Source organism: Planococcus citri, chromosome 2 (assembly GCF_950023065.1).
Source record: "Planococcus citri chromosome 2, ihPlaCitr1.1, whole genome shotgun sequence".
Taxonomy (NCBI): Eukaryota; Metazoa; Arthropoda; class Insecta; order Hemiptera; family Pseudococcidae; genus Planococcus; species Planococcus citri.
In genome coordinates this window covers 15,801,591-15,818,266 of record NC_088678.1, presented here as the reverse complement: position 1 = coordinate 15,818,266, position 16,676 = coordinate 15,801,591, and the positions used below count along the sequence as shown (strand labels likewise).

The window sequence follows — 16,676 nt, the reverse complement described above, 5'->3', positions numbered from 1 at the left end:
CGGAGGGAGCACAAAAAAAAGAGTACGTGCACAAAAGAGCACAAACCAAGCACAAACGATTGACACCATTTTCACCCCCCTAACGCAAAGTGGTCGATTTTCATTTCCCCAGGCCGACCACTACGATTTTTCAAAAATTGAGGGCAGGGGGGAGCACAAAAAAGAAGAGTACGTGCACAAAACAGCACAAACGAAGCACAAACGATTGACCCCACTTTCACCCTCCTAATGCAAAGTGGTCGATTTCATCGATTTTCATTTCCCTAGGTCGACCATTTCGACCAAAATGTTTTTTTAAAAATTGAGGGGCATGGGGGGGAGCACAAAAAAAAAGAGGAAGTGCACAAAAGAACACAAACGAAGCACAAACGATTGACACCACTTTCACCCCCCTACCTGAAAGTGGTCGTTCTGGGGAAATGGACCTAATTATTTTCTGTCTAAAAAAAATATTTTTTGCCAAAAAAAATCGTCTTCCTACTCATCGTCTGTTCCAAATACCCATTTCATGTGAATTACATCCATTTTATGGCAAAGATTGTTATTTACTTTCTAAAATACTAATTTTCCATAAAATATACATACATCAATCCATTTTTTTAAAGGGATCATATTTTTTGCGAAAACTCTAATTTTTTGTAAAAAAAAAACAATTTATATCCATTTTCCGTAAAAAATCTCAATTTTTAGGAATAAAAAAAAAGCCAAGAAATGCCAACCCATTGTTTGCCTGAAGAAATTTTACTTACTTTAACCAAAAATGCCCAGTTTTGTGCCGAAAGAATCGCATTCTGCAAAGAAAACAAGAAAGAATATTTTTTCGTCAAAAATATACCAATTTTTAGTTCCAGTCATGTCCACCAAAAAAATCATTTTCTGCCAACGAAAAAAATGCTTTTTCTACCCATTTTTCATCGAAATCAGGTATAAGTACACATTTTCTGTCAAAAACGAGGGGAAAAGTCAGCTCTCGAAGGAAAGCTCTAAATCATGATACGTTTTTGCTGTGTTAGAATAATTCCAAGCAAAAAGAAAAATCTCATAAAATATCAAAAAAAGTCATTTTTGAAAGTTTGTCATAATTATAGTAATTTTTTTTTCAATTTCAAGTCAGATTTGATGTATTCATCTAAAAGTGAACTAAATTCCAGGAGAAATTTCATAAATCGGTGATTTTTATTCAGTTTTTAAAAGCCTGACATGATATCGAGAACTCGTAATCATTTTTTTTCAAGTTCTTTTGAAAGTCAAAGTAAGTAGGTACTCTAAATATTAAATCAAATTTTTCCAATATTTTCAGAGTTTGAAGTTCTTTTTGACATGATGTCATGAATTTATCGAGATTTTTGCTACGTTCATAAAAGTCAGATGAACAATAGTAAAATGAGAATTTTTCACAAGTTTTTAAAAGTCTGACATGATATGAATAATTCAACTTCCTAATTTTTGGGAATAAAGAAAAAGAATTTCCAAAAAATACCAATTTTGTGTACAAAAACATTGCACCTATTTTTAGTGAAAAATATTTTATTTTAGCACCAAAAGTACTCGATTCTGCCCCCTCCAAAAAAAAATCATTTTCTATCGATCTTCTGTCAAAAATACTTATCTATATATTTACAGCCATACTATCAAAAATGTCTATTTTCAGCAAAAAATTCACAGTTTTTTCCTCAGAATTGTCCATTTTTAAAAAAATTATCCAAATTTTTTCAAGTTTTTTTTTCTGGGTCATTCCACGTCAATTGGACCAAGAATTGGTAGGGGGTTCGGTGATTTTTTTGAAATTTTCACTGTGGAAAGACCTTCCGAAGGGATGACCAATGGCGCAAATCGCAGCCCTCTACCTTATTTTTAAAGGCAGCCAGGGGGTGTCAAAGTTTTCAGTAATCATAAAATATCGTCCATTTCAGCAGTGGAGTACTCAATAACCGCGATACCTACCAAATGGAACTTTGTCTCATAGTTAGGGGTTTAGAAACGTTTTTTGGTGATATCATAAAAATCAGTGTTGCCACTTTTTTCGTACAAAAAATTAGCTCAAAAAGTTTCGAAATGTAGTTTTTATATCGTTCCGACTCTCAAAAATTCTGAAAAAATATATTATGCACAACTTTTCATGCTGAACAACAGATTACAAAATTGGGATGGTACCATATGTTGCAAAGTAGATTTAAAAAAATTCAAAGTTTGCGAAGAAATGCGATTTTTTGATTTAAAACATGAAAGAAAGTTTTGATAGGTGAAGTTGACCCATTTGACCCCTATTTTTACGTAACTGTCGAAAAAGTTGAAAAACCCCTTTCACTTAATGAAATGAACTCCTCACAAAAAAATCAAAATTATTCCAAAAAATTCAATTTTCAATTTCAATAATCAAAAAAAGTTCAAATTTTTTCAGTTGTCTTATTTTGACCTCTTTCTGACGTATTTCATGAAAAATATGATAAAAATTACACTCACAACAAAAAAATAAAAATTCGTTCATTTTTTGAATCTTTTCGAATTTTGATCTGTCAAAAATATCCATTTTTGTGCCAAGAATTTCTTAAATTTATTCAACTCTAAAAATACCAACTTTTCAGAAAAGTTTCTGTTTTGCTAAAAATCAGATGTTTAAACAGCTACCTATAGGTGATAATATCCACTCAATGATTTATGAAAATATGAAATGTTCTCCAAAGAATATCAAGACGCAGGATGGGGGAGGGGGAGAAGTAACCCATCTAACGATATCCAGTCATCGCGACGACAAACATGGCACTCTCATCGTCATATTTTTTCGACGAGAACGACACAGCATAGCACGGACAAAAAGCGAAAATACTACGCTCGTAAAACTGACAAGAATTTGAAAGCGTAATTTTTCACGTCATCTTTGAACGGTTCCTGTTCGTCGAAAAAATGCACAATGAAAGAAAATTACGAGCTTTACCTGTCCACGCATCGTCTACACATGAGACATTTCCTCATTTCTTCTCCGCGAGCACGTACGAGTATATTTCGAGAACCACTTTTCATTGAAGAAAACGACAAATTCTTCGTCTCTTCGAACTCTCAAATCGACAATTATTACCGTTCGTTTAAACAAATATGAATCATGTTAATGGTTTGAAATCGTCAAATGTATACCTAAGTAAAATGTGTTTGCTTATCAACCAACTACATAAATGAAGTCGGTTCATTGAAAAGATCAATGGCCGTATTTTGGCATTGGCTGTAGTTAGTGTAAATTCCAGCCAAATTGCTTCGACCATTATAATATAGTCCACTGTGTAGAGTTAATCTGAAAAGGAGACGAGCGTGAAATTCGAGTCCACGAGTCGTATTAAAAATTTCGCCAGCAGAATTATACATACATAGAGGTATTTGCAGCTTCTCGCGAATTCTTCCGTGTACGATGAAAAAACCGTCATCGTCACCTTAAATAACTTCACGGTTGATTTTAGCCGCGAACCGAGTCAGTTATAATTACGACAGAGATACTTTTGGGTGTTGGTGTTTGGTAATTCGCGCATTTTCCAAGTCGGAGCGAGGCGCGAAAAATTTACATTCTTACGTATTATCATCATCTGTGTTAATGATTCGGCAACACTTCAAAATCGTCTCGTAATACCTACTCGTATCGTATCCGAAGCTGTTTAAAATTACACTCTTTCGAATGATATTCGCCAAATGACATTCTCGAATTACCGCCATTTCCTACGTATAATGGTTGCTCGTAAAGATCCATGCACAGTTGGGCTAATAAACAAGACGAGAAGATTTTCCATGATTGTTTGCAGCTACATCATGATCATTAATCTAAAACCTGGAAAAAACGAGTTTGAGCTGTGTTTATGAAAAAAATACACTCGTGATGTAGTATGTTTGATAAGTCTTGACTGCGCTGATGTCTTTTAAATTCAATTTGATATGACAGGTGTTTTTTTTAATGGATTTGGTAATTTTTCGATCTGTTTATAGTACAAGGTGTGCTAAAAATTACAGAACTTATGTCCAGTGTGGAGGAGTTTTAAAAAGAATGATCTCAACGAATCATTATGCTTGAATATTTTTAGGGCTAATTAATTCAACTTTTCATCACAAAGAATCCATATTTTCATTTTAAAAAAATAGCAGAAAAAGTACTAAAATGGTTTTTTACGTCCTTGTTTCCTTTGTTTTGGTCTTCCATGATCAATTTGAAGCATCTAAATCATTTTTTGGCCTTGTACAAAATTTCAGGCACCTTCCCACACAATTTTGTCCAAAATGACGACACATCGGTTTGGTTCGTTTTATTCATTATGATAAAGAAAAAAATTATGAAACTGAGGCAATTTTCTTATTTAATCGTAAATTCAATTTTTGAACCGAGCTATACAAAAAAAAAGAATGGGTGCCCAAAAATGCACCCCAGGCCAAATTTCAGTTGCATACTGCATTTAATTTTTGAAATTTTTGATGGTTTTTTAAAAATTCAAATTTTGTTTGGCCAATTTTTTATTTGATAAAATTGAGATACTTATGAGCTGTGGTTCCGAGCGATTCTGGAACATCTCTGAGGATTTTAGATTGAAAACACTTGAGAAAATTTCGGATTTAAACTGATAGAAACGAATTTTGAAAATTTAGGCACATAAAATCAGTTGGAAGGATCACAAAGACGGTGAATTGAAGGCTTCAGTATGCTTCAAAATCACCACCAATGGACTCCGGAAGTCGAAATGATCAAGTATCAACAAAATTTAGACTTTTTAAATTAATGCGTTCAAAGGAAAAAAAATTTATATTTTTTTCAAAAAATTATCGTTTGAGAAATGTCTGGATTTGAGCACAGAGAAATTAGTTATGTTGTTGTGAGAATTTAGCCTCAAAACTAGTCGAAATAGTCACAAAGATGGTAAATAATAAAGGAAGTGAATTTCATTTTGCTCCTTTTTATGGTAATTTTTCCAAAACTGGAAAATCCATTGTCATTTTATAGACAGACGTGTTCGAAAATGAAGAATCTTCCATTTAAAAAAAAAAAAACAAATAATTTGCGATAGGGATACTTTTGAATTTGAACAGACAGAAATGGATTTTGAAAATTTGTGTTTAAATCGATTGAAATGAGTCACCAGGGTGTCTAACAGTCATGAAAGGCATGAAAAGTCATGAAAAAGTCATGAATTTTGCTAGAAACAAACTTGAAATTTTTTTAAAAATTCCATGCTATGAAAAAAATTAAAAATTTGTTCAAAAAATTGGAGAAATCAATAAAAAATTGAAGTACTTACTTGCCTACAAATTTTAAAAAATTGCCTGGCAGTTTAAAGATATTTATGGGGGGGGGGGTATTTTTATGCGGTCAACTTGTGGAAAATAAGTCATGAAAAATTCATGATTTTTTGTCTGGGAGTATTGTTAGACACCCTGGTCACAAACACTGAAAGTAAATCTGTGCTTATCAAGTTGGAAAACGAAAATTCATCCCACAAATTCAATTTCAATACACTATGAAGTCGGCTGCAGGGTGCATTTCAAATTGAAATTAGTTTGCTGCGTAAATTTTGTGTTCTTAATTCCATTTGATGAAATTTTGTGGAAATTTCAAGTTTCAAAAATCGGCTGGAAACTCCAGGAATTTTCAAAACGTCGCTGGAGGCTCCAAGTTGACTTGAACCCACGTGCAATTGACTTCATAGTGTGTTGAAATTGAAGTGTAGAATGAATTTCAGATTTCCAACTCTGTTTGGGAACTTAAAGTTTTATGGGAATTTCGAGCATAGCAGAAAATCTGCTGGAGGCACCAGTAGTTTCCAAAAAGCCACTGGAGGCTCCCAAAACGACTTGAAATCCACATACAGTCGACTTCATAGCATACTGAAATTAATTTGCATAATGAATTTTGGCTCTTCTTCTTTCTTCTTCTTGTGTCCTGGACATTCGGATCACTTTAAATTCTCCCCTTCCACCTCTGCACTAGGTCTTCCAAGGTGTTTGTTCATTTCTCCCCACAGCTCCTCTCTAGTGTATGCAGTGCCTGTGTCATATACGAGGTGGTTGTCATTCTGTTTTTGCCCGAAATCCGGAATTCCGGACACTTCACATCATCCTGAATGCCCCATCTAGTAAGGTTTACTGCTGTCTGCGTGCATCCAGCTTGGATCTGGCTCAGTGTGAGCCACTCTATATATGGCAGTTCGTGTCCATTTGCCTTTTGCCAAGTTCTCGTTACATGTGGCCTTCTCCAGATCCGACCATCTTTCTCTTCCCCCTCCACTGGATCCACTTTCATCACATAAGTCTCCCTCATAAAACTCGCCCTGGACTTCAGCTTTGCGGGCACCTCTTTCTGGTTGAACATAACATGGTGGGGTCTTGTTCTTTTTTGTCCTCTCTACATCCACCGCGGCACCCAGACACAATTCTCATGGTGTTGTTGAGAGCAACGTAGATCTTCTCAACATGAGCTGATAGGCCCCAGGCAGCACATCCATACTCTGCTGTAGAGTAGCACAGTGCCATGGCTGTTGTCCTCAGTGTCTTTTGTTTTGCTCCCCATCTAGTTGATACCAGTTTTCCCAGTGAGTTGTTTCTTGCTTCCACCTTCATTTTTGTATTCTGACAATGTCTGTTATATGTGAGGGTTCAGTCTAGCGTGATTCCTAGGTACTTGTGATTTTCACAGTTCTCAAGCTGCACTCCTCCCCATACCAGCTTCAATGTGCACTTTGCCTTTGCATTCTTCAGGTGAAAGCGACATACCTGAGTTTTGGATGGATTTGGTCTGAGAGCATTATCCACATAATATAGTAGGTCTCTAATTTATTCAGGGTTTCTTGCAACATTTCTTGTATTTCTATGTGTGTATCCCCCTGAGTGGTTGCTGCCAGGTCATTAGCATACAGGAAGTGTCTGGTCTGGTCTCCAATTGGCTGGTCATTCGTGTATATGTTGAATAGGATTAGGGTGAGAACACTCCCCTGAGGCAACCCATTTTTTTGCCTTCTCAATCTACTGGACTTTCCCATGGGTGACATAGAACATCCTATTACTGAGCATAGATTTAATGATGGTGGTGAAATTGTGATCCTGAGTGACTTCATATGTGTCATTCCGTTGGTAGTGGGCCCATTTGGTTGCTTCTATTTATCAAGGTAATTGGGTTTTTAGTGAAAAAGTCGAGAGAATCAATAATCGAGGTTTTGATGGATTTTGATGTAGAACATATCTGACTATCACGTGTTAAAGTATCAACGCCGCAGGTGCGCCCCAAGCGGAGAAAAACGGAACTAAAGTTTTTCTAAGAAGGGACCATTTGGTCAATTTTGTTTTTTCACAGTAAAAAGACTTCCGAAAAAATACGCTCTAAATTATTCTACACCTAGTCGCCAGTGACAACATGTATACCATTCAAAAACTCGTTTTAGCTAGCTGCAGCGCTAGTTGTGTGGCATTGGTGATGGATTACGGAGCAGGAGGTATGGGTTCAAATCGTGCCTCAGGTAGAAATTTTTGAATTTTTTTTTACAATTTTTATTTTTACAAGTTGAATTTTGACAGAAAATGTAATTTAATAATTTTTTTTGCTTTTGGACAGAGTAATGAATTTTAATACAAAATTTTAATTTATTAATCATTGTTTTTCAGGCTTAAAATGCTCATAAACATGAAAAGATTGAGTAAAAAAAATCGCAAATGTAGGTGGGTAGTAATATTTGACATCAGAAACAATAATCTTCAATTTTAGGTATAAAGGTTTTGGGATTATATGAAATTTCAGCTTTTTTCAGAAAAAAAACTTTGTAGGCGATTTTCTCAAAAGTTGTGTTTTTCAAATTTTTAATTATGAATTTTTTTTGGAGTTTTTTTTGCACTTTTTGGGCTTCTATCCAGCTCATATGATTGCTCCGGAGGTCTACTTCAGTCTTCACCCCCCCTCCACACACCCATTTCAATAATTTCCAAAAAGTTGCTGGAGTCACCAAAATGACTCAAGCCCACCAGTAATTGACTTAATAGCGTGCTTAAGTTAGAGTGCAGCTTGAATTTCGGATTTCTAACGTCAATAATTGATGACATTTTGTGGAAATATCAAGTTTCAAAAATCTGCTGGAGGCTCCAGAACTGCTCAAAACGGTTTAAAGCCGTTTCCAATGGATTTGGCAGGTCAAAAATTGGGTACATACATATATCCTAAGTTTCGGCTTTCTAGGTCAATTTAGTAAAATTTTAATTTTTTTCTCACTTTTGGCCTCAATTTGATTTTCAAAAATTCACCAGAAATCGAAAAATGCACGTCTTTAGCTCTTGAAATTTTGGCTGGTGATGAATGTTTGTACGTTCTTTTGATGTCGCTTTGCCCAGTTGAAAACATTTTGTGCGATTACTACGTATGTTGGAAAGCCAAATCTGCGATTTTGGCTGACCAAGTGACCAGTCAATCAAAATGGCAGCAATTTTGTTATTAAAGACAACTTCCCTTTATTAAAAAAAATTGTTCCAGAGGAAGGAGGGTTGCAATTATTCCCATTGTACGCCGGACACTGAGCAGCTTGATTCTTTGCTTCTTCCTTTTAATGGCTCTCAATTTTTGAGCAGGTAATGAGATAAATCGATGATTTCGTACATCCAAACACACATCTCATATAGGTACTCAATGAAGCCATATCATACCCACACGAGTAAAAACAACGAATTCCTAAACAAAAATCTTATCCTCCTCTCCACACCGGCAAAAGTCGTAGGTAAGAACTTTTTATACGACAATAAATTCCTATATACCAGACGACCATGCACAGACACGATTCTCACGACACACAGCCAGAGCTTAGCTCAACTCTTACTCATACATAAACTTTCCATTCATTATTTTTACCTCTGCAGCCATCGTCGTCGTAGTAAAACCTCGAAAGTTGGCGAAACAAACATTATTATTTAATAACGCACCGAGTCAGAAAACAGAAAAAAATTTCGCTAAAACGACCACTCGGACACTCGACGACGGTAAAGGTACGCGCTACAGGAATAAATTGGCGAGCCAGGACACCCTCCTCCCCCCACTCCTCACAGGAGGGAATCCTGAATACGAGCCTAGTTACGCGCATTATAAAAACGTGACACGCTCGAGGTTTGATTAAAGAAGGTAAAGCAAACCAAAGCAGCGACGCAAAAAAATAATGGTTTAATTACCATCGAGAGCGTTTATTTGCTGTATTAACTAAGAAATAATGCGTTACTCGAAACTAATTAGTATTGTTTTAAATGTAGATTAATTGCATTCTTTTAGCTCTTTTTCCCTCTTGATTCGAGCTTGCGTTGGCCATTTTAGTAAAGTTCTCGTCGTAAGTACATACATATACATAATGTACCTACAAGTCGTGGTAAGGTAGTCGTCGGAAACAACACGACGTTTGTCATTTTTTTCATTCTTTCTCTTTTTTCTTTATTTTTAATAGGTCGCGATGAATTGCACAACTTCTCTATACTCATGCCTCCTGCCTCTTTGAATCGAATATTGTGAATGAAATCGCTGTCTCGTCGCTCTCGCCCCTGCACTGCACGTTCGGAGCGATCTATACGATTCTACGAGGCATTTTTAATTGTACCTTATTGAAAACTGTCGGCGAGATATGGTCGAAAATACCACATATGCTACTAAAAGTCTGGAGGAAAAAAATGATTCATTATCCTACAGAGTGTGTATAATATCGACGTATTCATCAATATTTAAATTAATGTAAATGAACGTTAAGAAATACGTATATACGATATACGAGTTCAAGAATTAACGAACTCTCGACGAAGAGCATATGAGGTAGAATATGGATATGGAATAGATAGAATATGGTTAATATTTCATATTTTCTGCGAGCCCCTATAATTGGTAATACCACTTTGTATAAAATACCTATTATCTGCAGTGTAGATATACATAGTAGGCTGTCTTTTTCTTTCTTTCGTACCTAGGTATTTTTTTGCCTCAACTGTCTTTATTTTAATTTACAGTTATGTTATCGTATACGTACGAAGAGTTTAGAAGTAGAAGATATTACACTTCGAGTCTAAATTCGCCTATCGGTGTATTCGGTGTTGTGTTGGATTTCCTTATATTCATTGGTTGGTACTTGGTTTGGGTCTTTTGACTGACGTTGGTAATTTTTCACGTTCGGGAAGACCAACCGATACGTCATGCTCATATGTGTGAGTGTTTTTCTTGCTCCTTCATTGATTGCAAATGATCCTCCAGCATCGAATGCACCGTTTAGGAGGTACTGTTTGGCTCGCTGTGCAAGATACTCGTCGTACTCGTACCTATACCTATGTTTGGTGTATAAAAACAATCATTTATTGTGACATTTTTGTGTTATAGATAATGTCAGCGTCGGGTAATGCTGGAAGAGGACTTTCTTAAAGCTATTGTGAAAGGTGATTCTCAGCGAGTGGTCCGTTCGCTTGGACAGATTACAAATACTGGACCTCTCAAGGTAAGCTTTCGCGCTGCGTTTTTATTGTGGTACCTACCTTTAGTTTATTTTGTATTTTTTTTTTTGCCCTCTTGTTTTCACTATCCGTATATAGGAAAACATAAGAATTTAATGAAGACGAGAGAACGAGAGAGAGAGACAGGAGAGAGAGAGAGAGAAGCCGCCATATGTGACGAGTATTTTACGATTTCACGGATATTCGATAGGGTTGATTGGATCGATGTATGTGGTCAATTTCTGGATGGTTTGTTTCGATTCTTTTTCGTTAGGTATCGAAATGACCATTATTACATCCGCTTATGAAATCGTGATGGCGTTAAGTGCACGCACAGTGAGTAAAGCCGCAACAGTCGACTGTGCAGAGTGTAGTACGCCGCCTACCTTCGAGGCTTCCAAATTCTCAGAATGGTTTTCATGCAGATGTAGATATGTATGTAATGTACATTGTACACTTATGCAATCTCTGCATCTCTGTGAGATGACGAGAGAGAGAGAAGTAAATGTGATAATTGTTCGAGTTCGAGATGCGGGTATATGGTTGAGGTTTTTTGGTTAGGGTTTCCTCGAGACTTCTGGTTGCGAAAGGAATGAGCTGATGAATGGTATGGATGTGGATAATTAGATAGGTACCAGTTTCATTGATTACGAAGTACGATGGAGACAATCAATTCGCTGAAGGCTTCAAAATGACGGGAAAACGATTTAATACCATTCAAGGAGGTTCGAATTAGTCACAAGACACTTTTTCCTCTAGCTGGATTGAGTGTCTATTTTTCCATACAGTTGAACCGTGATCAAAAAATACACTTTTGCGGTCTTCAGGTACGAATTTTTCGCAAAAACTATGCCCTTGTTATTCAGGACTTGACTAGATGAGCACTAAGCAAGATATTCGCTACCCAAGTGGATTTTCAGCGGTTCCATTTCAAAATCTGGAAACTCTGGAGATTTATGATAATGATCTTCTCACTGAAGGCTCCAGAATGGCTTGAAACGATCAAAAATCTTTCCAGTAGCTTAAAATAAGACCAGAAAATTATTTCCTAATTATTTCAGTTGCACAAGGTGAAAATAATTGAATTCAGAAACGTCAAATTTTCAAATTTTTGACACTCAACAAATTTTTTGCACGGTTGAAAATTTACCAAAATTACAAAAATGGACTTGGACAGCTAAAAATTTGTTTCTGGAGAATTTTTTACACTCTGTTCCTATAGAGCTAAATTTTGAGCATATTGAAGGCAGGTGGTTCAAAAATTTGCTATGTGATATTAGAAGCGATTTGTTTTTACTATTCCCCAACTCTAATTTTGGAACTTTCTTGCTAACATTTTTTTTATGGCTGCTTTCTAATTAAAACTCTGAGCGAATACTTAGGAATGTGTGGCCTCAAATGTTCCCTCTTTATACGTCTCAAGCAATTCTTGGGTTTATTCCTCAATTTTGAATGCTTACAAGTTTTGGAACGTCAAGAAGATATGAAAATTTTCAAGTAAAATGACTGTGAGCAATTTTATACCTACCTTAAGAAAGATCAAATTCATATCTGCAAAAGGCAAAAACAAGAAAATACACATTTTAGCACTTCACTTACCCTCAGCTGATGAGTTCAATGTCTTATACTGCAATATTGATTTTCCAATTGTATGGCAACCTGAAAACAAAAAAAAAAAAATTATTAAATTTTCCAAGTATTTTGTAACCTTTACCTGTATGCCCAATTTAAAATAATTCAACGAATGAATTTTCGAAAATCTCACAAGGGAAGGTCAATGCGAGAAAATGAAAATTCCAGATAGTTCAGAACCATTTTGAAGATGGAAAAGTTCTTCAAAATTAGTTTCTTAATTGGTACAAAAAAAATTCAAATTGGGAAAAAATTCATTTCAGGAATCTGTTAAAGTTGAACATTGGAATTGAAATTTTACATGAATGATCGATCATTTCAAAGATAGGCAATTATGTTCATCTGACGAGAAAGTGAGAGGTACCCTGGTACCTATACCTACACCTACCCAGGGATGAAAAGCTGGCCGAAAGCTTAAAGTCGAGCAGATTTTCGCACTAAGCCAAAAGCTAAAAGTTTGCAAGTTTCATTTTTTCCAAGCCAAAAGTTTCATTTTTTTTTGGCTTTTTCAAAGGCTTTTTTGCAGAATTGAATATTCTCTAAATTAAAAAAAAAAAAATGAAAAAAAAATGAATATCACTAATTATGAAAATCAATGTACCTGATCTAATTTTTGAATATCTCCTTTTTTTTTGTAAATTGGTGGTGTATCAGCTAAGAGTTTAAACTCAAAAGCTTGAAGCCAAAAGTTTAAAGCTAAAAGTTTAATAAAATATTATAGCTGAAAGTTGTTAAATTGAAAATATGAGGGAAATTTCAAGCTAAAAACCAAAAGCTGAAGTTTCATTTTAAGGCTTTTCATCCCTGTACCTAACCTACTTCAATTAACTCGAAAAAACATTCAATTTTAGGAGCTGAATTTCTGAGTTCACAATTTCTGACGAATTTCTGAGACTTCTAATCTGACTCATTATGAAAGGCTGGTGGTTTCAAGATATTCTGGAGCCTCCAGCAGATTCAGCACTCGCCCTTGTGAACATTTTTTACCCAAAAAAATCGATTGGTGATTATTTTGAGTTGTTCTAGAGTTTCCAAAAGAGTTTTGGATTCTCCAATTTTAGAAAAATTGCCATAAAAAAGCTAAAAATGAAATTCAACGTCTTAAAACTTGAATACCTATAAATCAATTCATGCAAAAATTTTCAAAATCTGTTTATGTTGGTTCAAATCCAAAGTTTTTTCCACCGATTTTTTAGAGAGGAGGCAATGGAAAATTCGTAGACATAATTCATAAGAGCATGAAAATAAAAAGCTGAGATTTGGTCTTATTGATCGGCTGACTTTTTGAACAATTTTAAAGTCTGCAACAAATTAAAATTTTTCAGGTTTTGAAAAAAAAAACGATTGAAATCGCTTAAAAACACGCCTTTTTCAAATAGACAAAAACGAATTTTGAAAGTACCAGAGATGGTATTTTTGAGTTCAGAAGTGCTAAAGTTTGTTTCGTTCCTTTTTATGGCAATTTTTCTGGAACGTTTTTCATTCCTCCCCCCCCCCCACCAAAAAAATTATCATCATTTTTTTAAAAGTGGAAACTGGGTCCACGATTTTTTTTAAATTTGATACAAATCGAAAAATGGAATTCAGTGTTTAAAATTCAACCTAGTGGTGTATTTTTAGATGCTCTTTCATTTTTTTTTGTTTTGTCTTGATAAATTTTCCGTCTTCTTTTTGAATTTCAGTTTTTCTAGTACATAATAAGGCTCTATTTTCTAATATTCAGTTTGAACACTCACTCCCTGAGCATCCTACGTATTATGAAACAATTGCATCGTCGATTTTTGTGTCAAAAAGTCAACGTGTTGAGGCTTGAATGACGATAATTATTCTTCATTACTTTCTTACAACGAATTTTCAATCAGTAACAAAAAAAAACATATTTTTATATTTTCTTCAGCCTTCTCACAAAAATCTTTTTTTTTTCAAATTTTTCCTAAAATTTTAAAAGATCTTGACAGAGATGAAAAGCCTTAAAATGAAACTTCAGCTTTTGGCTTTTAGCTTGAAATTTCAAAATTAAAACTGTTGGCTTTAGCTTTTGGCTATCTCGATTTTTAAGGCTTGCTTTAGCCAAACTTTTGGCTTCCAATGGCTTTCCCTTATATTTTCAATTTAACAGCTTTCAGCTATATTTCATTAAGCTTTTAGCTTTTAACTTTTGGCTTTAAGCTTTTGACTTTAAACTTTTAGCTGATATGCCATCAATTTACAACAAAATGGAACTAAAAATTAGATCAAGTATACTTACATTGATTTCATAATTAATGATAGTAAAGAATGTTCATTGCTAGAATTATTTTCCTTTTTTTTTTTTCATTTCACTAAATCGCATTAAAATAAAATTGAATGAAATTTTTTCATTTTTTTGTTGCTTCTGAATTTAGAGAATTTAATTCTGTGAAAAAGCCTTTGAAAAAATCCAAAAGAATGAAGCTTTTGGCTAGCTTTCGGCTTGGAAAAAATAAGACTTGCAAACTTTTAGCTTTTGGCTAAGTGCGAAAATCTGCTCGGCTTTCAGCTTTAGGCTTTAAGCTTTCAGCTAGCTTTTCATCCCTGGATCTTGAAGTCTTTTAAAATCATTTTTATGCGACAATTCTTATTTTATGAGTACCTAACTATTTACATAAAACATTTCTATCGTTCATTTTTTATTCTGAAAAATTCTCCTGCTCGAATGTGGAATTTTTTGGCTTCTTTTTTAAAATCCAACAATCTCGTAGGTAGGTAGGTAGGTATACAGGGTTTATCCGGAATAGTAAGGTTTTTTCAGAGGGTAGATATGCAACCACAGTTACACTATGTTACGATGGTTGCATATCAAACAGATCTCAGCGATACGAGTTGCAAGTAAAAAGTTACAAAATTTTCCAAAATACATTTCTTGAAAATTTTAATTTTTTTCTCGAAATGATGAATACTGGAGAACGAAGAGTGGTGGCATTTATAGTAGGACGTTGTCTGGCCTCCATTTCTCAATGTGAGAGGAGCATCTCTTATTCAAAATGAGGTCGCAGAGAGAAGACTATTCAGCAAAATGTACGAAAAAAAATCATTAAGGTATGATTATTATACATATGAAAATGAAAGTAAAATTACTGCTCAAGCTAACCGTAAGCGAAAATTTTTCAATTGTACTTCTGTTTCTATTTTAAATATTCACCAGAAAAGATGGGGAGGGGGAGACCTTGTTGCCTTCTTTTGGCGAAGTCACTGGAAATGAGATGTCTCAAATCCATAGGTAATAAGTTTCCAAAGTTCAATTCATTTTTTTGAAAGCTCAATTTTCAACAGCTTGCCAAAATTTGGAACTATTATCTAAAAATTTGAAAAAATCTCGCGAGTGTGAATTTCTACGATATTTACAATCTAAGTATTCAATTTTCAAATGAAGGTGCTGTATGCTCGAATACTAGATTTCTTATCAATTCTTCTGATCCCCTCCCTCCTCTTTCTCAGAGGCGGATTTAGGGTTTTGCCGCCCCTGGGCAGTAAATTGAGTAAATTTGTGCCGCCCCTCCCCACCCTAAAATGAAAAATATTTTTGAAGCATATTTTTTTAAGCAACATTGAACACTTGACATTATTTAAAATAGTAAAGCAATTCAAGGCGTATTTTTTATCCAGCTGACAGCCATAATTTTTTTTTATTAATTGTCATAATATTTACATCTCAAATTTAAAAAGTAGCGAAAAAAATTAGAAATTTGCCGCTCCTAAAATTTTGCCGCCCTGGGCTACTGCCCACTCTGCCCATGCCTAAATCCAGCGCTGCTCTTTCTCACCAATCACCTCAAACACATTGTAAAAAAATTTATCAAAAAATTGTAAGGTTTTCGAGGGCTGTGTGATCGAATATCCTAATTTTTAAAATACGACCCCTCTCTTGGTGTCCTTCCAGCACTCAATTTTTGCAGAGGTGATAACTAAAATTATTTTTCACTATAGCAAGTTCTTTTCTTTATGTATCCTTAGCCTTCCCATCTCAGCATATAAATTACTGCTTCCTCATCATCATCAACACTATCTCAATAGCCTCGCTGACTATCTCATAGACTCATACTCATAGATTAGGGTATCTGGTACCAAAATTATTCTCATGTTCCTAGCACACTTAGCATCAGTCTCGATAAATTAACCCTCCTTCCCCTCCTCCTACCTGCCTCAATTACTTATTACATTTCCCATTTACAGAACTATACATACATACTCACTGCACAGTTAACTGGCTCTGGCTAAGCATCGTCGAAAAGAATGCTCTTAGTAGCTCTCAAGTCTACATAGAAAATATACTCGGTCGTCGTCGTCGTCGTTTGGTTTTAGGTCTAGATAGTAGGTACACGAAAATTGTGGGAGTTTTGTGCGTGTTTTTACAAAAACAATTGAACAATCTGGGATTTGACAAATGACAGATTCATTAAAATTGTAGTATGTACCGGCGGCACGGGTCCGGGCGGCGTGGAGGTAAGAGGAAGGGAATGGAACGCGCGGACGCCTTTAATAACGAATTTTAAATCGGCCTGGTCACGATTACCGGAATAGCTCTGGCACCGGTTCAAAATAATACCTTACCTACTGGTCGACGAGTATTGTAG

The 16,676-nt window shown here is 35.1% G+C and overlaps 1 protein-coding gene and 1 long non-coding RNA gene across 2 annotated transcripts in view; one reads left to right on the top strand and one right to left on the bottom strand.

Annotated features, from left to right (window-relative positions):
- LOC135834791 (uncharacterized) overlaps nucleotides 1–16,676 on the bottom strand; it is a 104,231-nt gene that overhangs the window by 43,750 nt on the left and 43,805 nt on the right. The window contains exon 3 of the long non-coding RNA XR_010556763.1: nucleotides 12,052–12,111. This is a non-coding gene — a long non-coding RNA (uncharacterized LOC135834791). The remainder of the gene's footprint in view (nucleotides 1–12,051; nucleotides 12,112–16,676) is intronic.
- The window catches only part of LOC135834790 (ankyrin repeat domain-containing protein 6-like), a 92,538-nt gene that overhangs the window by 32,809 nt on the left and 43,053 nt on the right, over nucleotides 1–16,676 (top strand). Inside the window, exon 2 of the mRNA XM_065348756.1 lies at nucleotides 10,343–10,457. Coding sequence (XP_065204828.1) covers nucleotides 10,362–10,457 — 96 coding nt within the window. The 5' untranslated portion in view covers nucleotides 10,343–10,361. The remainder of the gene's footprint in view (nucleotides 1–10,342; nucleotides 10,458–16,676) is intronic.